The sequence below is a fragment of the Hemitrygon akajei genome, chromosome 3 (genome assembly GCF_048418815.1).
Source record: "Hemitrygon akajei chromosome 3, sHemAka1.3, whole genome shotgun sequence".
NCBI lineage: Eukaryota > Metazoa > Chordata > Chondrichthyes > Myliobatiformes > Dasyatidae > Hemitrygon > Hemitrygon akajei.
The window spans coordinates 94,895,828-94,919,974 of NC_133126.1; the positions used below are offsets into that span (position 1 = coordinate 94,895,828).

At 38.8% G+C, this 24,147-nt stretch overlaps 1 protein-coding gene across 2 annotated transcripts in view; it reads left to right on the forward strand.

Annotated features, from left to right (window-relative positions):
* The window catches only part of ino80 (INO80 complex ATPase subunit), a 233,907-nt gene that overhangs the window by 56,343 nt on the left and 153,417 nt on the right, over positions 1 to 24,147 (forward strand). For both annotated transcript variants that reach the window (XM_073040376.1, XM_073040377.1), the window contains exons 6-12: positions 11 to 131; positions 1,067 to 1,275; positions 5,757 to 5,810; positions 6,688 to 6,891; positions 11,182 to 11,377; positions 19,620 to 19,687; positions 22,112 to 22,321. In XM_073040376.1, the coding sequence (XP_072896477.1) occupies positions 11 to 131; positions 1,067 to 1,275; positions 5,757 to 5,810; positions 6,688 to 6,891; positions 11,182 to 11,377; positions 19,620 to 19,687; positions 22,112 to 22,321 (1,062 nt within the window). The remainder of the gene's footprint in view (positions 1 to 10; positions 132 to 1,066; positions 1,276 to 5,756; positions 5,811 to 6,687; positions 6,892 to 11,181; positions 11,378 to 19,619; positions 19,688 to 22,111; positions 22,322 to 24,147) is intronic.

Consider the following 24,147-nt stretch of genomic DNA (forward strand, 5'->3'; position numbering starts at 1 on the left):
TGCCCTCCAGCTCCAGCAGTACCAATACTACAGCACTGGACTGCTATCCATGCATGACCATTTTTACGAGCAGCAACGCCATGTCCTAGGTCCTAGCAGGAAGAAGAAAAAAGAAGAGAAAAAGATCAAGGGTGAGTTACATCAGTCTGCCATAAAGATCATAGTTGCTGTTTATTTTGTTTCACCCCATTGTAGTTTCCAATGGGATAAATATCTGCTCTTTGAAAGCAGAAATATTACATTAATTACTACTTTGGCGGTGTTTGATGTAAGTTTCAAGATGGCACAGTTTTAGTTTTTTTTGGGCTTATGGGAATGGTTTTCGGGACAGAGAGGGAAGTTTGGGATCAAGTTAGAGTTCAGAAAGAGAAATATGGATGAATTAAAGGACAGGTGGAGTCTTGCATCTCCACTCCGCATTTGAAGGCCAGTGACGCTGATGTGGAACATCAGTGGATGGGGATTTCTGGCCATATGTCAGACTGACAGACCAGTGTATGCTGAGCCTGGTGCCCCTCCACCCCCCCCCCCCCCCAAAAAAAAATTCCCATGTTCATCAAGTTGTCAGCAGTTTCTGGAGACAGCATTCTGTCTGGGCAGGAGAGATGGGGTTCAGTGAGTCCAGAGTTTGAGGCCTGGTGTTTCGGGTCCTACCATCAGCAAACTGGAAGTTGAGGCCTGTTGGCCAGAACCCTGGGTCTTGCAAGTCTGCTGGGGCAGTGGTCAGCTTTGAAGTCAGACAGGACAAAAAGAATATTTTTCTGAGGACTAGTTGAACATAATTTTTAAAAAATGATAGTAAACATGAAGTAAGCTTTTGTTGAGAAGCTAGTTCCATCTTGCGACGTTGCATTGCTTTGGTATGCCATAGCCCGGGGCTCATATTGCACAAAAAGTGATTTCAACCGACATTGCTCTTGTTGTAGTGTGTCTTGTAAGGTGTGGGGATGGAGTACTTATTGAGTGAATGGGGTGGATATGGACAATACTGTACATAGGTATACAGATGGTGTGAGATTCATGATGTATCTGAGGAGGTGAAAGTTGAATATAATATTTTTTTCAGCTAAACTAAAGAAAGTGAAGAAGAAGAGGAAGCGTGAGGAGGAGCATTCTTCTGAAGAATCCCCACGGAGGGCAGAGATGAAAATATTTGCCAAATTCTCCCATGATGCTCCTCCTCCAGGTTCAAAGAAAAAGCACCTTAATCTAGAGCAGTTGAATGCACGGCGACGCAAGGTGTGGCTCAGTATTGCAAAAAAAGAGGTTCCTAAGGTGAGAACATGTACAGTATTATATAGTGTACTGAGCAAGTGATGTGGCTGATCTCTCTTGAGACAAACTGTGCTGTCAAATGGTAGAGGTTTCCTGCATATTTCCATCCATAATGTTTTTCAAGTGAGTTGAGGCTACATCATGGGAAGAATAAATGGAAAATCAAGATTTCCAAAAGGCCTTTGACAAGGCTGTGAAAGAAGTTAAGAGCCCATGATATTGCAGGAAAGATGCTGGTGTGGATAGAAAAGTGGCTGACTGGCAGGTTGCAAAATGTGGGAATACAGGGGGCCCTTCTCTGTTGGCTGCCAGTGATTAATGGTGATCTGGAGAGTTGGTGCTGGGATCACGTTTCACGTTATATGTCAGTGATCTGAATGACAGAATTGATGGCTTTGTGACGAAGTTTGCAGACGATACAAATGTAAGTGGAGGGTGGAAGAGCAGGGAGTCTGCAGAAGGACGGATTGATAAGGAGTACGTGCAAAGAGGTGGCAGATGGAATATAGTGTAGAGAAGTGTATGGTTATGCACTTTAAAAGAATAAAGCATAAATTATTTTCTAAATGGGGAGCAAATTCTGAAATTGGGTGCAAAGAAACTTGGGGATCTTTGTGGAGGGTTCTCAAGGATAACCTGACATTTGAGTCTGTAGTAAGGAAGTGGATTGCAATGTTAGCATTCATTTTGAGAGGATTAGAATATAAAAGCAGGCTTTATAAGGCATTGGTCAGACTGCACTTGGGATAAGATGTGTCGTCTTGGGCCCCTTTTCTAAGAAAGGACGTGCTGGCATTGGAGAGGGACCAGAGATATTTACGAGAATGATCCCAGGAGTTAAAAGATTAATGCGTGAGGACTGTTTGATGGCTCTGGGCCTGTGCTTGTTGGTTTATAAGAATGAGGTGGGGGAGGGGGGAGAGATCCTCATTGAAACCTTTCAAATATTGAAAGGCCTAGATAGAGTGGACATGGAGAGGATGTTTCCTGCAGTAAGGGTGATTTGGATCAGAGAGTACAGACTTAGAATAGAAAATTGTCCCTTTAGAATAGGGGTAACGACAAATTTCTTTAGCCAGTTGATGGTCTGTCTTTGGAATTCATTGCCACAGATAGCTGTGGGGACCAAGTCGTTGGGTATATTTAAAGCAGAGGTTGATAGTTTCTTGATTAGTAAGGGGTCAAATGTTAGAGTAGAAGGCAAGAGAATGGAGTTGAGAGGGATAATAAATCAGCCACAACAAAATGGTTGAACAGACTTAATAGGCCGAATGGCCTAATTCTGCTTTTATGTCTTATGGTCTAATAAAACCTGCCGATACTGGAAATGTGAAATGCAAACAGAGAATTGTACAAGTGCTCATTAGATTAGGCAGCAACAGTTGAAAGAGAAACATGTAACATTTCAGGTTGACTACCTCTTGTCAGACTTGGGACATGGAAAATAAAGTTAATGTTAAATTGAAGAGATGGTGGAGAGACGTATAGTACAAAAGATGATAGAGTGAAGCTGTGTGAATACATCCGTTGGAATGTATCCTATAGCCTTGCAATGAGCAAATTTTTAATACTCTTTGAATTCTCACTTTGTTAACCCATCAACAAGAGAGTCTCTTACAATTTCCCTCACTGCAACCCAGGCATCTGTCTATCACAGATATTTCCTTTGTTTTCTGCAGTCCTTTCCCGCCATCTTTTGAAGTTGAAAATTAGCTTTCACTTTCCCATTTCTAGCAAAGGGTATTCAGCTGAAATATTACCTGTCTTTGCTTAAACACTTTGTGAATGTTTCCAACATTTCTTCAGCAAAGAGGGCAGATAGATGCTTTCTAACATCTCTCATTGCATGTAGGATGATGTGATTATACATTTAGTTCTGGCAAAGTTGAAAGTGCAGTTGTTTAAATTGGGTGGAGTGGAGTTCAGACCAAGAGATGGGAAACAAAGCTGAAGGTATAAGATGTGAACTGGCAACGGTAGATTGCCAAACTGTATTAAAATATCTAACAGCTAGTGTCTAATATTTTTTAAAAATTTATCTAGTTCATAAATATTCCTTTAAGACACCACAATCCACCAGGCAATATTGGTCAGGTGGTGGTTTTTGAGCTACTTAAAAACTTTAGTTGAGAGGATTGTATAATATTGCTAAAAAGAACAGCAGAAAGGTTTGAAAAGTCATCAAAAGGTGTGCCAACAAGAGATAAAGAAAGAACATGGAAGTAATTAAAAAAGATACGTAGATAAATCGAAAAAGCTTTTTGTTGTATGTAAAAATAGAAAGATCAGTAAAAAGAATAATACCTGTTTATTGTGCCCTTGACCCGAGAAATTATTCTGTGGTTTGAGATTTGCAGAGAAATTTGGCCAATTCTATATCTCTCTTCACAGAAGAATACACGGAATACCACTGAAACAGTGATGGAAAGCGAGAATTAGAATGAATGAGGAGCTGAAAAAATATTGACCTAGTTCATTTAACATTAAAGTTCAATGTAAATTTATTATCAAAGTGCATGTATGTCACAATATACAACTCTGAGGTTCACTTTCTTGCGGGTATACTCAATAAATCCGTAATAGAATCAACGAAAGACCACACCAACTTGGACGTTCAACCAGTGTGCACAAGGCAACAAACTGCAAATACAAAAAGAAGAAATTAATGATAATAGATCAGTAATAAATATCGAGAACATAAGATGAAGAGTCCTAGAAAGTGAGACCATACATTGTGGGAACATTTTGATGATGGAGCAAGTGAAATTATCCCCTTTGGTTCAAGAGCCTGGTGGTTGACTGGTAATAACTGTTCTTGAACCTGGTGGTGAGTGTCCTGAAGCTCCTGTACCACCTTCCTGATGGCATTGAGAAGAGATGGTCTCTGGTGATGGATGCTGCTTTCCTATGACAATGCTTCATTTGAATGTGCTCAGTGATGGGGAGGGCTTTACCCATGATGGACTGGGCTATATCCACTACCTTTTGTAGGATTTTTTTTGTTCAAGGCCATTAATGTTTTTGTACCAGGCTGTGATGCAACCAGTCAATATACTCTCCACCATACATCTGTACAAGTTTGTCAAAGTTTTAGATGTCATGCCAAATTTTTGCAAACTCTTAAGTAGAGGCACTGCTGTGCTTTCTTTGTAATTGCACTTGCATGCTGAGCCTAGGACAGGTCCTCTGAAAAGATAACACTGAGGAATTTAAAATTGTTGATCCTTTCCAGCTCTGATTAGATTTGTTCATGGACCTCTGGTTTCCTCCCCCTGAAGTCAGTAGTTAGCTCCTTGGTTTTGCTAAAACATGATGTACTACATCCTAACGATTTGAAAATAACGAATGTAATAGTTGTCATTTAGTAGTACTGTCATATATTCAAGACTGAGGTAGTAAATATAAGCTCTATGAAAATGGATGATTAAGCATGGATGTAAATATGAATCATCTTGATATGGATTGTAAGTAAAAGTCTAGAATCTATGATTAAGAAATTGTTTACAGAGCACTTAATTTATAGGAATGGGCAGAATTAGAGTAACTTGTGATACGGAAATGGTGCTTGAGAAATTCATTAGCACTTTTGAGGTTGCAACTAGCAGAAACAATAGTGACCTAGTCAATGTAGTGTATATGGGCTTTCTGGAAGGTTTTTGATAAGGAGCCACATATTAAACCGGACTGGAACACATGGGGCAGAGTACAATATAATACTGGCATGAATTAAAGATCGGTTAACAGATGGAAAACATCAAAATAAACTTTTGTGGTGTGAAGTTGATATCTAGTGGGTGTCACAGACTGGTGGGGGCCCCAGATATTCACAATCAACTTCAATGATTTAGGATAAGGAGATCTATTGTAATTTATCAAGTGTGCTGATGATACAAAGCTAGATATCTGTGAGGAGAGCGCAAAGGGTTTTGTGGAGGGACATGGGTAAAGAAATGGCAGATAAATATCGTGGAAATAAAAGGAGAATCCATCCACTTGGTAGGACAAATGAAAAGGTGGTCTATTTTGTTTTTAAATGGTGAGAAATTGAAGTATTAATGTTTGTAGGAACCTCTCTAAAGTTAACATGTAGGTGCAACAAGCAGTTAGTAAGCTAAGTAGTATGCTAGCTTTTATTACAAGAGGAGTTGAGGGCTAGTGTAAGGAAACCTTAGTGCAAGGGTCCCATGGGCCCTTACCATTAACAGAGGGGCTGTGAAATTAAACAGGACCCCACCTTGAGATATCACCTGGGATATTGTGTGTGGGTCTTCCGACCTCTGTATTCTCCTGCATTCGTTAGGATTCTATAATATTTCCTGTAGATGATAAAAAATGCATGAAAGGGGGGAGATTATCCTAAGGTGACGTGTGGTTAAGGATGAGAGGCAGTATGGGAATTCTGGTTTGATTTGCATTGGTTCAGTCAGGCAGGGTGGGTATAATGTTGAGGAATGTGATTTCCTTTTGGGTTGTTTTTGCAGGTTTACAAGCAGAAATCCTCAGCACGCAACATGGTTCTCACCAACACCAAGAAGGTAGGTCGGTCACTCACAAAAACATGGCAAATTGAGGTAAGTTAATGGGACAGCTCAAAATAATTTCCACTCCCAAGTAGTGGAATGGTTGGGGCTTTTGGGTATAGGGTAGTGAGGTGCTGATGGAAGTGCCATATGATAGGGATTATGTACCCCAGCTTCTACAATTAGTTGCTATTAAATGGATGGAACTTATCAATTTGCATAGTATTCCATGAGAATTTTCCCTTAAATGTACAGGCATAAATGACTGCAGAGCACAGAGCTCTTCTATTATGGTGATATCGGAAGATTTCGATCTAGATCAAAGGCTAGATACTGTAAAACGCTTCAGTACAGTGTAGAGCAATTTGATGTTACTATTGATGGTGTGGATGTGGTGAGGACCTGTAAGTACCTGGGGGTGCGCGTGGAATACAGGTTGATTGGAGCACCAACACAAGAAGGGCCAGAATCAACTCTACTGCCTGAGGAGACAGGTCCTTTGGAGTATGCAGGCCTTGCCCTCTCATGTTCTACCAGTCTGTTGTTGCCAGTACAATCTTCAATGTGATGGTGTGCTGGGACAATGACATCAACATGGGTAATGCCAACAAGCTCAATAAACAGATTAGAAAGGCTGGCTCTTCATATCTGTATACTTGTAATGCTATTATGACACTGTAATTTTCTTTGGTATCAGTAAAGTATCTATCTATCACTGGCTGAGGATGTGTCATGTGAATGTTGTTTTGAGAACAAGGGTTTTAAGTAGTTTGCTGCTTCTCATAAACACAAGTGACAGTGACAACTAGCGTTGGTGGTAGAACCATTTGTTTGATTTTATATTTGATATTTTTATATGTTTGCTATATTTGTGCTTTTTGTCTTTTGCCAGCTGGCACACCAGTGTATGCGAGAAGTTCGGAGGGCTGCCATCCAGGCACAAAAGAACTGTAAAGAAACGCTGCCAAGAGCTCGCAGGCTGACCAAAGAGATGTTGTTGTACTGGAAAAAATATGATAAAGTGGAGAAGGAACATCGGAAACGGGCAGAGAAAGAAGCCCTGGAACAGCGGAAATTGGATGAAGAGATGCGTGAGGTTTGAAGTTTTTTAGCACTTGATTTAACAGTAAATGTTAAAGGATAAAACCAGAGGCGAAAAATAGTAGACCTTTCATTTAAGATAGAGCCTCTGACTGTTGATTTGTACTTCTGGCTGATGGATGGAGGTATGTAGCTGAATGGAAGTATATGACGTAGAAATCACAGGCTTTCCAAACAAACCCAAAATATGTATAGCACCTTTAAAACTGGAAAGCACTGCAAAATTCTTGCACAATGATACTTCGCTAAAGCCACTTAGGGTGTAGTTAAGGTAGTGCGCATAAGTTTTGGATAAATGTGGATTTCAAGTTTAAAAGTGTTTAAAAAGTGGCTCTGAATTGTGGAGAGGTTTAGACAGAATTATAGAAGTACACAATTGCAAATTTATGTGAACTACAATTTTGTATTTAGAGCAAATTGATAGTCTACATACTGATGGATATGGTGTACAGCTTGGGCAAATGGTGTCATGTTAATGGTAAGAAATCTGGAACTTGGTCGACAGTTGGTGCAAGGTTCTTGACTGAAATGTACAAAGCTGCCTTTTTGCGGAGAATGGCTAACTTGATGGCTTCTGCCTTGACCAACCCTGGTCGCACAGCCTAAAACATCCAGCAATCAAATGTCGATCTTTTTATACGCTGAGGAAGTTTTCCACCATCATTCTAGTGGTGGTGTACATTGCACCTCAAGGCAGCGTAGGCAGGCACAGGAGAAGCTGAGCACCATAATCAGCAGTCACAAAACAGCACCCCCAGATAACCTCCCAATAATTGCAGTGGATTTCAACTTGCCCACCTTGAAGAAATCTCTGATCAACTACCACCAACGTATCATCTGTGAAATAAGGGGACTCAACACACTTTACTGTTCTACTACCATCAAGAATGCTTTCCATGCTATCCCACATCCACACTTTGAAAAGTCTGATCACCTAGCTGTACTTTACTCCTGGCATATAGCCAGTGACTAATGACCACAGCACCAGTGTTGAGGATCAAGAAGGTATGGTCAAGGGAGATGGAGAAGCACTTTTAGGACTGCTTTAAGTTGGTGGCCTGGACAATATTCAGTGATTCATCTTTGAATATGGACGAACATGCCACAGTTGTCACTGACTTCATCAAGACCTGTGTGGATGAGTATGTGCCTGTGACAACATACCCAAAGCAAAAGCCGTGGATGAGCCTGCAGATTCGTAGTCTGCTGAGGGTTGGATCTGTCACATTTTGAAGCCGATGACCCAGAACTGTACAAGAAGTCCCAATATGACCTGCAAAAGGCTATTTTAAGAACCAAAAAAAAGAATTCTTATTGAAGTTAGAGATGGAATTAGATGCACATCAGCTCTGGAAGGATTTGAAGGTTATTACTTCCAACGAAGTGAAACCTAATGTCAGGAATGGCTGTGATGTTTGATTTCCAGATGAGCTCAATGCCTTTTTATGCAAGCTTTGAAAGGGAGAATAAAACTACACCTATGGGAAACCCTATAGCATCCAGTGATTGTGATCTCTCTCGGAGGCTGATGTCAGAACATTTTTCAAGAGATAAACCCTCTCAAGATGTCAGGTCCTGATGGTGTACCTGGTAGGGTACTGTAAATGTGTGCCAACCAACTGGTGGGAGTGTTTAAGGACATCCTCATTCTCTTATTTTTGTAGTCAGAGGTTCCCACCTGTTTCAAAAGGGCAAAAATCATGCCTGTGCCCAAGAAGAGCAGAGTAAGCTGCTTTAATAACTATTGCCCAGTTGCACTCACATCCACTGAGATGAAGTTCTTTGAGAGGTTAGTCATAGCCGGTATCAACTCCTACCTAAGCAAGGACTTGGACCTGCTGCAATATTTCTATTGCCACAATAAGTCTACAGCAAATGCAATCTCACTGGCTCTCCACTCAGCCTTGGATCACCTGGACAATAGCAGCACCTGTGTCAGGCTGCTGTTTATTGATTACAACTTGGTGCTCAACACAATCATATCCTCAGTTCTAATCAATAGGCTCCAATACATGGGACTCTGTAGCTCCCTCTACAACTGGATCCTTGACTTCTTACCAGGAGACCATAGTCTTTGCAGATCAGAAGTAACATCTCACTGACAGTTAACACTGGCCCACCTCAAGGTTGCGTGGTTAGCCCACTGCTCTACTCTCCCTACACCCAGGACTGTGTGGCTGTTCACAGCTCAAATGTCATCTATAAATTCGTTGATGGCAGTATTTCAGTTGGTGACAAGGAACTCGTACACACAAAGTACACTGCAGATGCTGTGGTTAAAGCAACATGTACAACACACTGGAGGAACTCAGCAGGTCGGGCAGCATCGGTGGAAACGAGCAGTCAATATTTCGGGCTGAGACCCTTCGTCAGAACTGAAGAGGGAGGGGGCAGGGGCCCTATAAAGAAGGTAGGGGGAGGGTGGGAAGGAGAAGGCTGGTAGGTGCCAGGTGAAAAACCAATAAGAAGAAGGATCAAGGGGTGGGAGAGGGGAAGCAGGGAGGGGATAGGCACATGAAGGAACTTGTACAGGAGTGGGATAGATCAGCTTGTTGAGTGGTGCCACAGCAATAAACTTGCACTCAACATAAGTAATTTAAGACCAAGGAACTGATAGTGAACTTTGGGAAGGGGAAGTCAAGGAAATGCACTAGTCATCTATAAGGGATTGGAAGTGGAAAGGGTGAGCAGTTTCAAGTTCCTGGTTGTCAACCTCTCTGAAGATCTATCCTGGGCCCAACACATTGACAAGAAGGCATGCCAGTGGCTAAATTTCATCCAGAGTTTGAAACTTGCTATGTCACTAAAGACAATTTGCATATTTCTACAAATGCACCATGGACAGCATTCTAATTGGTTGCATCACCATCTGGTATGGAAGGGCCATTGCTCAGGTTTGGCAAAAGCTGAAGAAAGTTGAAAACTTGGTCAGCTCCATCATGGGCACTAGCCTCCCCAACATCAAGGACACTTTCAAAGAGCAATGCCTCCAAAAGACAGCATCTATCATTAAGGACTCCCATCACGCTGGACATGCCCTCTTCTCGTTGATACTGTCAAGGAGGAGGTGCAGGAGCCTGAAGACACGCTCGATGCTTCAGGAACAGCTTTTTCCCCTCTGCCATCAGATTACTGAATGGACATTAAACCCATGAATGCTATCTCACTATATATACTTTATTTTTGCTCTCTTTATGTACTATTGTTGCAATGCACTCCTGCCACAAAACACCAAAATTCACGACCTATTATGCCAGTGATATTAAATCAGATTCTGATTCCAATTCTGACTTGAATGTTTAACATAGACCAATACAGGTACAACTCCTTGGCTCATGATGTTGTACTGACCTTTTAACCTACTCCAAGATCAATTTAATGCTTTCCTGTTGCATAGATCACAATTTTTCTTACATCCATGTGCCTATCAAAGAGTTTCGTAAATGTTGCTAATGTATCTACCTTTACCACCACTCCTCCTGGCAGCATGTTCCATGCATCTGACCTCCTGTACCTCTGACATCTGCCCACCCTAATGTCTGATGTTCCTCATAAACACACTTCGTAATCTAGGCGAATTGCTCTGCACCCACTCTCAAATTTCAATATCCTTCTTATAATGAGGTGACCAGAACTGAACAGAATACTTCAAATCTTAACCTTGACATGTTCCAGCATATTAGTCTGTTTTACACTGTCTTCACATGCTACAAGGTCCCTCTCATTGGTGAATACGGAAGCAAAGTTTTCATTAACAATCCCAGTTCTTCCTGCACCCCCCACCAATCTCCAACCTCTGACTGGTCAAGTTTTTTGTTTTATATAGCTTGACAGAGCTTGAAAGGGGTTCAAATCCAAAGATTTTGGGGCATTGTGGTGTCAGTACTGTTTTGAACTTGTTTCAACCCATTTTTGTTCTTTGAGTAGCAACTATATTTGCCAAGTTAAGGAATTATGATGGGTAAAGAAATGGATCTGAATTCTGGGACTTGGCAGATGTTTTTTGAACCTTTTGTGTTTTTATATTCATTTTAAACTTTAAGGTATTAATTACATAGTTCAATTTTAAGATCTGTCAAATGTAATCTGGGAAATGTTGAAATAATCCTTGTTGGAGACCTGAAAGTGCAAGGGTAAATTTTTAAAAAATGGTTGTAAGTATCTATTAACATTAATCAAAACTTCCTTGTTTTTCATTTGATACCAGACCTTTGCCTCAAACTTTTTCCCCAAGACCGTCTCATTTCCACAAGACAAACCTTACCCTGCTCTTATTGATTTCTAGGCGAAAAGGCAACAGCGGAAGTTGAATTTTCTAATCACACAAACAGAGCTGTATGCACATTTTATGAGCCGGAAGCGAACGCCTGGGAATGATGCATTGCAGGAAGAAATCTTGATGAAGCTAGATGACAATGTAATGTACAGACAGATTGACATAGGAGGTGGTGTTATGGTTAACGTCAGTCAAGAGGATTACGGTAAGAATGTGTCAGAATTTATCTTGGGGGAGAAAAGTAAGACTTGTTTATCATGCTTCAATCCACTTCAGAGTTAACAAATAGCTTTAATTGGATTAATTTTTGTTTTGGTATAGGGAAAATTGCAACCATTTTGTGCATACTAATATGAAAACAAATTATATTTTTACAGTGTTGTTTAGGGCCATATTTTTTTCTGGAAAATGCAATAACTCCACTGCTCTTAGAAATATCATATGGGAGCATTTGGATCCATAACAGAAAAGACCAAGCCTCAAAGTAATATCTCATCTCTTCTCATTATGCTGCATAGAATGTTGGTCAAGATCTTGGTGCTTACGTCTCTGGAGATTAGACTCTTACCAGCTGAGCCAGAGCTAATTTAAAGCTATGATATGTTTTGATATACTTCACTCGGTTTGTTTCCCTAGTTGCTACTTTGAAAACATTTAAACAAATAAATTGGTCCTACCCAAGACAACCTGAGTAACTTAGCAAAATGTTTAGGTTCCAAGAATATACTGAAGGTGGGGAGCTATTGAAAATCTAACGAGTGCTATCTAAGATCTAACATTAACTAGAATCTGTACTGGACTATAGCTAATTAACCTAGCAGTGCAGCCTCAGCTGACAGCATTTCTGACATGGGGAATCTTCAGATTCTGTCTAATTCTTGATCAGGAGAGTATACCTAAAGAATAGTTCTCTTGCGCAAAAATCGATCATTGGCAAATTATGCGCTCTGAATTTTTCGGTGACTCAGCATCAGTCGGGTCCCAAGTGTTTCAAACTGTAATAAGAGGAAAAAGAATACTAAAAGAGGTAACCTAGAGGTAGACAATGCATTTGTAATTTTTTTTACTGAATTCTATAGATAAAGGTAGTTTCCTTGTATTGGTGGTAAATATGACCTTATTTAAGAAATTAATGGATAAATGAGACAATAAACTATGTACTGATAGACAATATTAGTTGTAAGGAAAATTTAAACAGCTATTTTAAAGGAAGGTATGTCAGGACACTTGGATAATATAAACAGGATTAGACAAAGTCAACATTTCTGAAAGAGCAATCGTGTTTGACATCCAGTTGGAGTTTTTTTAAGGATGTAACTGGGTATGTGGATGAAGGAAAATTTAATGCGTCAAATGTCTTGTGCTCTAATGGAAAACTATTTTATGTTGGGTATTTAGTTTTTCAGAAATGTTTTAATTGAAGACTATGAAAGGTTAGTGTAAAATTGAAGTGCAAGTTTTTTGTGTGATGCATTGACATGAATTGAAATCAATTGATAAGAAATAATGGGGTTGCAAAGTTAATCCATTAAAGTACACTTGACTTCAGCACACTTGTATTGAGATCAAATGTACTTTTGAGTTTCGTGTCATAGTCATGCAACACAGAAACAGAACCCCATTTACCAATGTGTGGTCTGTAGCCTACTAGACCTTGATTTGAGTGCTTGTCTTGCTATTTAAATTTTGAGAGTTCTTGCCTCCACCACTTTTTCAGATGGTGTGTCTAAATTACAACTATCAACTGGGTGAGAAAAATAATTTAGTTGAATCCTCTTCCAAAATTCTTAAACCTTGTCCTAAACCTGTTGCTTCTAGTTTTGGGTCCTTTGTATACTGGTGTCTTAAACTCATTTTATTCAGACCCCTCATAATTTTGCTTAACTCTATCTGGTTCCCTCTTCAGTTTGTGCTCCAAGGAAAACAAACACAGCCTATCCTCTCTCCTTTTCAGTGAAACACTCCATTTTGGCAGCATCCTGGTGCGTCTCCTCTGTAACGCTGTCACACGTTTTGTGGCACCTTGACCCTTTGACTTGTGTTTGGATTTGGAGTATGAAGTCTGTTGCAGATGTAACATCAAGAGCAGACCACAGGCTGTAATCCTTTGTTTATGCTTGTTATTGAAACTCCAAGACCAAAGCAAACTGTGATGCCAATGCATACGAGTCCAGATCAAATTGCCTTCTTTTAAATTGGCATCAATGTTGACTCTCCCTGGTAGTTGTTGGAGCAGGAACTACAGGGACTGAATAAGCTTGGGTGTTGTCTTCCTCAGTTTCTCAGATATACAGAACCTGGTCACATACAAGTGGTTAAAACGTTTTACATAGTCTGCAGAAGACATTCAGCTTATTAGTCTAGTTTTCCTCAAAAATAAGTTGAAGTGAAGTGTTTTTCATATTTTTATTACTCTGTGCATCTTGTTTACAAATGCCAAATATTAACAATTAATTTGATCCCCTTACGTCAGCTGTGAAAATTTGAGGATTGTTTGAATCTGCATCATGCTTCTGTACATCATGCTGCAAGAACATATTGAGCATTAGCAGAAGTTGTGATGTATTGACTCTTAACAAAAAAAAAAAGCCCTCTTGAAACATTAAGTAGATGTTGCTCAATTCTATCTATGTGCATGTGAAGTAAATTAAGCTGGGGAAGAATGTATCTATCAATATCAATTGATTAGTATCAATTATCAATATCTATAACTAACATGGGAGGTTTTTTTTCACTCTGCTGCTGAGAAATAATGCACTTCAAATCATTATTTTGCACAGGGAGTTCAGTGAAGAGCAATCTTAGTATATGCTAATTTGAATTCTACCTGAGATCTTGATGCTCCTTGTCATTAAAATAATTGGCTCATAGAAGCCTAGAGCCAACAAAATATTGTGTAGCCAGTAATTATGACATATAGCATTAAAGTGGATTCTGGTTAATTGGGTCATTGATTAATCGGGGTGGCCACTTATATGGGGCAACTCTTCAAAGACACAAAATAATTGAGAAAATAGCCGGAACACCTTCCCTTTATTTGGGACATCATGCTGCTTAATTGGGGCACAGGAGTGTTGTTGAACAGTTTCTAACTAGTGTTAGAAGTGAAACCCCTTTTTTTTTTAATTGATTTTTTTAATGCATTTTCTACAACATTACAAATAAAAAAACCCCCAAAACAAAGTAGAAAATTAGTACAGTGCAAGATAAACATACAATAGTAATATAATACAAAATAAAATCATTGAGAAAGCACCCAAATTGAAGTCATGTAAAGTTAGTGTCCTCCCCAAGCCCCACAACAACAAAAAACTCTAGACCAACCAAAACAAAATGTAGAAAATATAAATCAGAACATTCAAACCCCCAAAGCTGTAAGTACACTTGAAAACAGAAGATGATAATGCCTATTACCAAAAAAAAGAGCTGAAAGCAAGGGACTGAAAAAAAAACTTAATTAAGAGGAAAATTATGAAAATACTCAATAAAAGGGCATTAGGCAGATTGAACTTAGCAGAGAGCTGTTGAAAGGATGTGAAGCGATTATCGATAAAAAGATCTTCAAAATGTCTGATGCCCTTCCTATACCAATCATAGAATGTTGAATCATACATAGTAGGTAGAAAAAGATGATTATGTAAGATAGGACTAGAAAGGGAAAAACCATAAAAACCATAAAATTTCCTAAACTGGGCCCATATTCGCAAAGTATGTCTAACAAGAGGATTAACAATTAGTCTAGACAAACTACTAGGGACTGCAGAACCAAGAAGTGCAGAAATAGATAGATCTTTAGTGGAATTCAGCTCCATTGCTACCCAATTAGGGCACTCAGATTGGCTATGAAAAAAAGACCAAAAGATAGTGCAATGAATGTCAGCTGCCCAGTAGTATAAACGAAAATTAGGTAAGGCCATGCCACCCTCTTTTTTAGATTTTTGAAGATAAACTTTATTAATTCTAGAACGCTTATTCTTCCACAGCTAGGACAAAATAATAGAGTCTAAGGAATCAAAAAAGTTTTTAGAAATAAAAATTGGAATAGATTGAAATAAATATAAAAATTTAGGGAGAACATACATTTTAACAACATTAATACAACCTACCAAGGACATAGATAGAGGTGACCATTGTGACAGACTCTGTTTTGTAGTATATAAAAGATTGGCAAAATTTTCACGAAAAAGATCTTTAAACTTTCTTGTAACTGTAATACCAAGGTAAGTAAATTGATTATGAACTACTTTAAAGGGGAGGTCACGAAATGCTAATACTTGTGCTTCTTTATTAATTGGGAAAAGTTCACTCTTATGTAAATTAAGTTTATAGCCAGAAAACTGGCTAAATTGATCAAGAAGTGAAAACATTGGAGGTAAGGATGTGGACGGATTTGAAAGAAAAAGTAATAGATCATCAGCATAAAGAGAAACTTTGTGCTCAACACCTCCCCCCCCCCCCCAAAATCCCGGTCAGTTCAGGACAGCTTCGGAATGCTATCGCCAGAGGTTCTACAGCCAAATCAAAAAGAAAGGGACTTAAAGGGCATCCTTGATGGGTGCCATGTTCGAGATTAAATAACTGGGATTGCTGAGAATGAGTCAAAACAGAGGCGGTAGGACATAGATACAGCAATTTGATCCAAGAGATATAACTTTGACCAAAGTCAAATTTTTCTAAAACCGCAAAGAGGTAGTTCCACTCTATACGATCAAATGCTTTCTCTGCATCGAGAGAAATAACGCATTCAGGAATCCCAGTTGAAGGTGAATATAAAACATTAAATAAACGCCGTATGTTTAAAAAAAAAGGAAGACGGTTTTTAATAAAACCAGTTTGATCATCAGAAATAATAGAGGGTATAACAGTTTCTAATCTATGAGCCAAGACTTTGGCCAAGATTTTAACATCAACATTAAGCAAAGAGATCGGCCTGTACGAGGAACACTCTGTTGGGTCTTTACCCTTTTTTAATAAAAGAATAATATATGCCTCATTAAATGAGGGTGGCAATTTACCATAGTTAAACGAGTCAGATAGTACTGAGAGTAACTGAGGAGAAAGGAGTGAAGAGAATGATTTATAAAATTCTACGGGGAACCCATCAGGTCCAGGAGATTTGCCTGAAGACAGTGCAGAAATTGCAAAAGATATTTCTTCTAATGATATAGGCTCATTAAGTTTTGCTTTAAAATCAGATGAAAGCGAAGGAATATTGAGAGTATTTAAAAAAAGATCAACAGAAATATTCTCATTCAGAGATTCAGAGGAATAAAGCCGAGAGTAAAAATTTTTAAATACGTCATTGATTTCTGAGTGATTCGATGTAATATCCCTGTTCTCCTTCCGGATCTTTGTGATATGTTGTTTAGCTTTAGAACGCCTCAACTGATTAATTAGAAATTTACCACATTTGTCACCGTGAATATAAAAGTGACTCTTACTTTCAAGAAGGTGACGTTCAACAGGTTGAGTAGCGAGAAGGTCAAATTTAGTTTGAAGTTCTACACGCTTATATAATTCAGGGTTATTAGTTTGAGCATATAATTGATCTAATTCTTTAATCTGATTAATTAGGTCTAATCGATCTATACGGGACTTTCTATTAAGATTTGCTGTATATGAGATTATTTGACCCCTCAAATATGCTTTCATGGCATCCCAGACAATCTGGGATGACATTTCAGATGACGTATTAGTGTTTAAATAAAAAGTTATCTGATCCTTAATAAATTTTAGAAAATCATCATCCGATAATAAAGTCGGGTTAAAACACCAATGTTTATTCCTCTGAGGGAGACCAGGAAAATTTAGAGACAAAGTAATTGGAGCATGATCAGAAATCAGTATAAGAAGTGAAACCCCCTTATATTGGGCATCTCTGGAAACCCGACCTGTTAGCCCCTGGCTATCAGCCATTGGATTCCGCGGTGATTAAACCCACCTTTCTCTGGCTTTGTACTTCTAGGATGTGTACAACTTTGGCTCCAGCAAATCCATGAGGTTGGGATGTCTCACTCACCCAAACCCTGGTTTGTGTGAATGCTGTGTGATTTACTGCCCTGGCACGAAATAGCAGAGTGTACACTGCATAAAATTAAGTATATTTAAGAATGTTAATTTAAGCAAACAGTTATTAAATGGGGGGAAAAAACCAAAAAGAGCCCATTACTCTTAAACAGTCAAATGTGCATTTAAGTTGGAGCTCATCTTGAACTTGTCTGCCACTTGTGTGCTGGACCCCTGCTTCCAAACGTTGCTCAAAATTCATCTTTGTCACTAATAGTGAGAAATAAGCAGTAAGACAATTGAGAACTGTTTTGCTCACTGTGGTTTGAAGCGTTCAGCCTTGGAGATACTAGAAATGGCCAGGAGTGAAAATGAAATAATTTCACTATTTCAACAAGTTTGGAACTATGAAGAATTTGAAGGTATTGACAGTTATCTTGAATGTTACAATGAAAATAAAGATTTGAAGGATGCACTTGTCTACAACATTGTATGAAGGGTGTCTATTATCAGCACTAGGCTCCACTGATTTTGTTCATTTACAGTCAAAAGAACTCGACACAGTTGAGTTCCACTGTCAGTAAATATTAGGAACTAATACATAGTTTTATAATACGTAGTAGTATTGGTAGTGTTCTGATGTATTCTGTATTTCATTTAAATACATAATTTGTTACTTAGTTTGCACTTTTTAAATACCTTTTTGAACTTGATAGTTTTCTGAGTGGTCAGGGCATCAAAGGATATGGCAAGAAGGCAGGTTTGTGGGGTTAAGTGGGATCTGAGATCAGACATGATAAAATGATGGAGTAGACTTGATTAGCTGAATGGCCTAATTTTGCTCCCATATTTTATGGTCTAAACTTTCATTTAAATTTTGGCTAATTGGTCCAAAATATAGTGGTTCAAAATAACTGGAATCCACTATTATTAATGTCAGTATATTGCTATATCTGTAGCAATCTATGAGGTTCTGACAAATCTGTGGTAATGTTACCACTATGTAGGTGGAGTGTGTTACTACCATGTAGGTGGGGTGAATTCACAATTGAGTGTATGTGATTTAGGATCTTTATGGAATTGTCCACTTGAAATTATGTACTCTGAGAATCACCTTTTCAAAAAATCTGGTTGAGGGAGCTGAAGTTGATGGTTATAGTCCATTGTAGTTGATGGCTTCAGTCTTGTTGATCCAAGACTGAAAAAGATAACCCTTCACAGAAATAGATGGAAAGGAAAGTGACGGTTGAAAGTTTCAAGTTTAGGAACTAGCTCAATGTTTCTGGGAGATAATGTTAAAGATAAGGAGTTTGAGCTTTAGAGAAGAAAGATGCAGTTGGAAATTGTACAGGACTGTATTGAAAATAAAGTTTGAGGGTGACAGGAAGAAGAAAAGTTATAACCTGGGATAGATGTCTTCTGTGTGATAGCTCTTAGGACATCATTGCTTGTGCATTTTAGTTAATTTTCTACAGTCTCATGTAGCTTGGCATAATGAAACATTAATTAATAGCGTTGTGGTAGAGACCCTGAAGCACAGTTAAAAGAATTCGTCCAAGGACAAACTTGCTCGATTTTATTCTCATGTTAATCCAATCTGTGACAGATGCCATTCTGAAGTAGCCTCATTGGCTCACATGTTTTGGTCTTGCCCTTGCTTGCAAAAATACTGGAAAGATATTTTTGGTATAATTTCAACAGTTCTCAGTATTAACTTGCAACTTCATCCTATTACTGCAATTTTTGGCTTACCAATGGTGGATAACAGTTGTTTATCCCCCTCAGCTCGGCGGATGATTGCATTTGCCACACTAATGGCTAGAAGATCTATTCTACTGAACTGGAAAGAAATTAATCCCCCAACTACATTTCAATGGTTTTCCCAAACTATATCTTGTTTGAGTTTAGAAAAAATTAGATGTGTCATTTTTGACCCTTCGGTCAAATTTGAAGAAACCTGGAGACCATTTATTCAACATTTTCATATGAGTTAAACTGACCTTTCCCAAACCCTTTTCTTATCACCTTTAGTTATTTGGATAGAGGTGTGGAGTTATTGACACTATTGTGTATACTTGATATGATGCAATAGCCCATGTCGGTTAGGTTAGCTTTATTTTTGTTTTTTTTTTGGGTTTTTTTCCCATTTTTCCATTTTTTGTAATACACTGAGTTTGGGAGGTTATTATATTTGAGTTATTAACTGTTTGTATTTGTACTTTAGCCTTATTAATTATGTACTCTCAAACTCTCTGTATTTGCTGTTTTTCTTATGTTTGTTTGAAAATTAATAAAAAGATTTTTTTAAAAAAAAGAAAGAAAGAAAGAATTCGGCTTCCTGACTTCTCTAAAATGGCAGTTAACCATTGAGATGGGCTTGTGATGCTTTTTCTACTCAAGCATTGTTTGGGGGTAATAACATGCTTTTTTTTATTTTACAGATAGCGAATATTATAAAGCACAGGCACTGAAGAATGCAGAAGATGCTTTTCGAGTGCAACAGGACAGAGTAAGTGTCGCAGATCTTAAGTATACAGAACTAATTCATTATGTTCAAGTTGTGATATGTAGTCTCGTCCTTGGTTGATGAGAATATCTAACAGTAGCACCATATTTTCTCCAAACTTGTTTTGATAGAATTCAAAACTAAACTTGGATTGGATTGTTGATTGTTCATGAAATGTACAGATGCTAAAGAATTGTTGAGGGGAATTGTATTGGGGACATGGATGCTAACATGAACTCATGGTGCTTTAGTTAAGTACCTTAGTAATTTCAGTCCTACAGTGTCAGCTTTTTTTTTGACGGTTAACAGGGCATGAGAAACCCATCACATGATGTGCTTAAATTAACACAACTTCTTGAAAAGGAACTGTTTGGCAAGTGAGTTTTTTAAAGTTATGAAAGTAACTAAGAGAAGCATGATACTGTTTTGTATAGAGCCAGAAGAGATAACTATATAAGATAAAGGCTTGTGACTTTGAGGATAATATATGATAGGGCTTTGAATTGACTGACAAAACGTGAAGGGATAAGCATGTCATTTTCATAAATGAGGTGTCTTGGTGATCAGTGCTGTGCAACATCCATTTAAGATTTTTATTAATGAAGTAGCAGGGATTGATTCTATTTACATTTCCAGACAATTAAAGGATACCTGGGAGGGTAAGTTGTAAGGAGGCAATGTTTACAAAAGGGTTTAGATCAGGGGTGTCAAACTCATTTTAGGTCACGGGCTGGATTGAGCAAAATGCAGCTTCATGCGGGCCGGATCAGTCGGACGCGTGCGAATGCAGCTTTCGTTGCCTCCGTTTTTTCAGCCTGCTCTCATGTGTCTCAGTCTCTGCTATAACTACAAAGTGTTTCACTTTTACAAATTCCATTTCTTATGAAGAAGACTGCCGAATAAACACTAAAAACCCTGAAAACCTGGTACCTGAATAAACTCAGCATTAGCCATATCATACGCCATAGGCGCTTCGATTACTGGGGCCAGCTTTAATAGTAATTAGATATTATCTCGCGGGCCAAAGATAATTCCACCGCGGGCCGGATTTGGCCCGCGGACCTTGAGTTTGACATATATGGTTTAGATAAAAATGGCAGTTTGAGTGTAATGTGAATGTGACATTATCCTCACTCTTCAAACTTTTTACAACATGGAAAGAGGCCATTTGGCTGATCAACAATCCCATTTCCTCACTTTGCTCCTTGTAACTGTGCTCTTTCCCTCTCCCCACCCACCTTTTGCTTATCAGTACCATCCTGACTCCTGCTATCTGTGATAAACTGGGGAAAAACGTATCAAACCAAGAGGAAAACACAAAGATGGGTGGCAGGTCTGAAACAGCAAAGAATTTAAATGTTAATTACAAATAAGAACTGTAAACAAAATATCCAGCTAAGTAAAAATAAAAATTGGATCAGAAATTTCCGCAGATATTTTAATCTTAAATAAGCATTGGTCCTATTAAACGTGAATGTGGAGAATAATGGAAAATGTGCTCTGTCAGATGAATTAAATATGTTCTTTGCATCAGCCTCACAATACATAATATAACTAATGTTTCAAATGTACTTCAAGGAAATTGCATTCTCTAGGAAAATGGTAGTATAAAAATAGTTGGAGCTGCTCCTTAATAAGTCTTTGGTTGTAATGGATCTTAAAGATGTAGCTGTTGAGATATCATAGTTGATGAATTTGCTTTAATTTCTAAATTTCTTCTGATTTGGGGATGTTTTTGTTGAAGCAGAAAAAATGCAAGTGCCATACTTGCTCGTAACTCAAAAAGGACTAGAATCAGGAAACTGAAGGCTAGTTAACTGAATATCTCACAAAGCAAAAATTAGAGGATTATTATTAATTAGGGTAATCATGAAGTTTGACATGACCTATGAAAAAGTGATTGTCTGATTTTCTGGAGTGTTTTTTTTAAAGTAAGATGTAATTCATGTAAATGAGAACCAGTTGATGTACTAAGCCTTCTGAAAGGCATTTGGTTAAGATTCATGTTAAATATTACATATTGTGAGAAATACAAAACTCATGGTAAAGGATGTAGGGAACTATCAGGGTAGAAGATTGCCTGCAACAGGAAAGAATAGGCATATGTGTCTTTTAATGGTTGGCAATATGTAGCCAATGATATGTCATAGGGACTGAGTGCTGAACTCATGCAACTTATGAACTGACATGGATGAAAGAGCTAAAGATATGGATTTAAATTTGCTAATGCCATATGGACAAGTAGCCAAGTACATTGGGAAGACTGTGAGGAAGCTCGAAAAGGGTGCAGGTGGGATAAGGATATGGACAAAGATCTAGTGAAATGGAGTATAATGTATGAGAATAGGAAATGTTCATCATGGTCAAGAATAAGGGAGGTGAATCTTAAAATCTGAGATGGCTCTCACTGTGTTCTTTTGTTTACAGACCCGACTATTTGATGAAGAGGCAAAGGAGAGCCGCATGGCTGCACTTCGTGCAGCTAATGAGTCTGGGACAGGCTTTGGGGAGAGTTACAGTTTGGCTAACCCCTCCATTCGGGCTGGTGAAGATATCCCTCAACCTTCTATGTTCAATGGCAAACTCAAAGCCTACCAACTGAAAGGCATGAATTGGCTTGCTAATCTCTATGAACAGGTAAATTTGGTTGTACTGGTAGATATGTGTGCTTACACAACCAGATACAGGTGTAATTCACAATATCAGTGAGTCTATACTTGAGCAGCTGTGAGTACATATATAACTTGGCACTCTGTATGTATTCTAAGGAATGAGAATTCTAAGGGCATGAGTGACGTCAGGGTCATTATATATAGAGAGAAATCTATTGATAAAGGTGCTGTCCTGCTAGGAGTCTGTTGGGAAGCCCTACCTTCGTCTTGCTCCATGCTGCTATGTTGAGAACCTGGGTATCAGGAATGTTGCATGAGTCCCTACTCTCCCTTTTGGTATATCTGTGGTAGTGAATCAGTCCATGGATTAATATGGAAGCTGCCAGTCAAGGGTGATACTGGGCTGACTGGGCTCAATACTGAAATGAGGGCATCAGAGCTGTACCTTGGCTGGCATGTTGTGTGCAGAGTATTGCTACAACAGGTCTACATGTTGACAGAACACCCTCTTTCTCTTCCATTGCTGTCTTCCTGTCTCTATCCATATAGCCTTTCATGGCCTATAATCTCTTTGCTCAATAGCTGGTGACCATTGCTGAGTTTGTTACTATACAGTACTCTCTGGACAAGGGAGAGCTCGAGGCATAGTGTTTCTTGTATCGAGCAAGAGGCAATAATGAAGAGTGCAGCTCCTTGCACAGAGCTTTCTGAAGTGCCAGTGCAGAGGGCAGTGATTTGTGTGAACTTCCTGGCATAGCAGTGGGAGGGCAGCTGTATCCTTTGGTATCCTGGCATAGCATACAGTCCAAGCAGTGTGTATGTTATTTGAGTGTATGTTCTCATTCCACAACTAAAAGTGCTTCAGAAATCAGTGCCCAAATACCAGGCAGAGGTAGATACTTTATCCTTGACCCTACACCATCTTAATATACACTCAGTGGCCACTTTATTAGTACAGCTGTGTATCTGCATATTAGTGTAAGTATCTAATCAGCCAATCATGTGGTAGCAACTCAGTGCATAAAAGTATGCAGTCATGGTCAAGGGGTTCAGTTGTTCAGACCAAACATTAGAAAGGGAAAGAAATGTGATTTAAGTGACTTGCTGTGGAGTGATTGTTGGTGTCATAAGGAGTGGTTTGAGTATCTCAGAAACTGCTGATCTGGTATTTTCATACACAAGTCTAGAGTTGACAGAGAATGGTGTGAGAAACAAAAAACATCTGACAAGCAGCAGTTCTAAGGGTGAAAACGCCTTGTAATGAGAGGTCAGAGGAGAACAGCCAGACTTGTTCAAACTGAGAGGAAAGTGACAGTAACTCAAATAACTAAGTGTTACAGCAGTGTTGTGTGTTCAGAGATGCATTTGTGTATCACATGTTGAATCTTGAAGTGGATGGGCTATACATGCACTCAGCCACTTTATTAGGTACAGAAGATACTGAATAAAATGTCCTCAGAATGTATTATATTTTGAATTGGCAAGCATGGGACTACTCAACGTCTAAAGATGATTCACCCTTGGTGTTTTTTTTTTATCATTTGGACCACAAGACTTGGAGCAGAAGTAGGCTGTTCCGCCCATTTGGTCTGCTCTGCCATTCCATCATGGCTGATTTATTATTTTCTCAACCCTGTTTTCCTGCCTTTACCTTGTAACTTTTGGCACCTCGACTAATCAAGAATCTATCAATCTCTGCTTTAAATATACTCAATGACTTGGGCCTCCACACCAAACTATGGCAATGAATTCTTCCCATTAAATTCTCCTCGTATGTTAATGCTTTCATTCCTGAAATTATTCTCGTGAACTTCCTCTGGACCCTCCCCAATGCCAGCACATCCTTTCTTG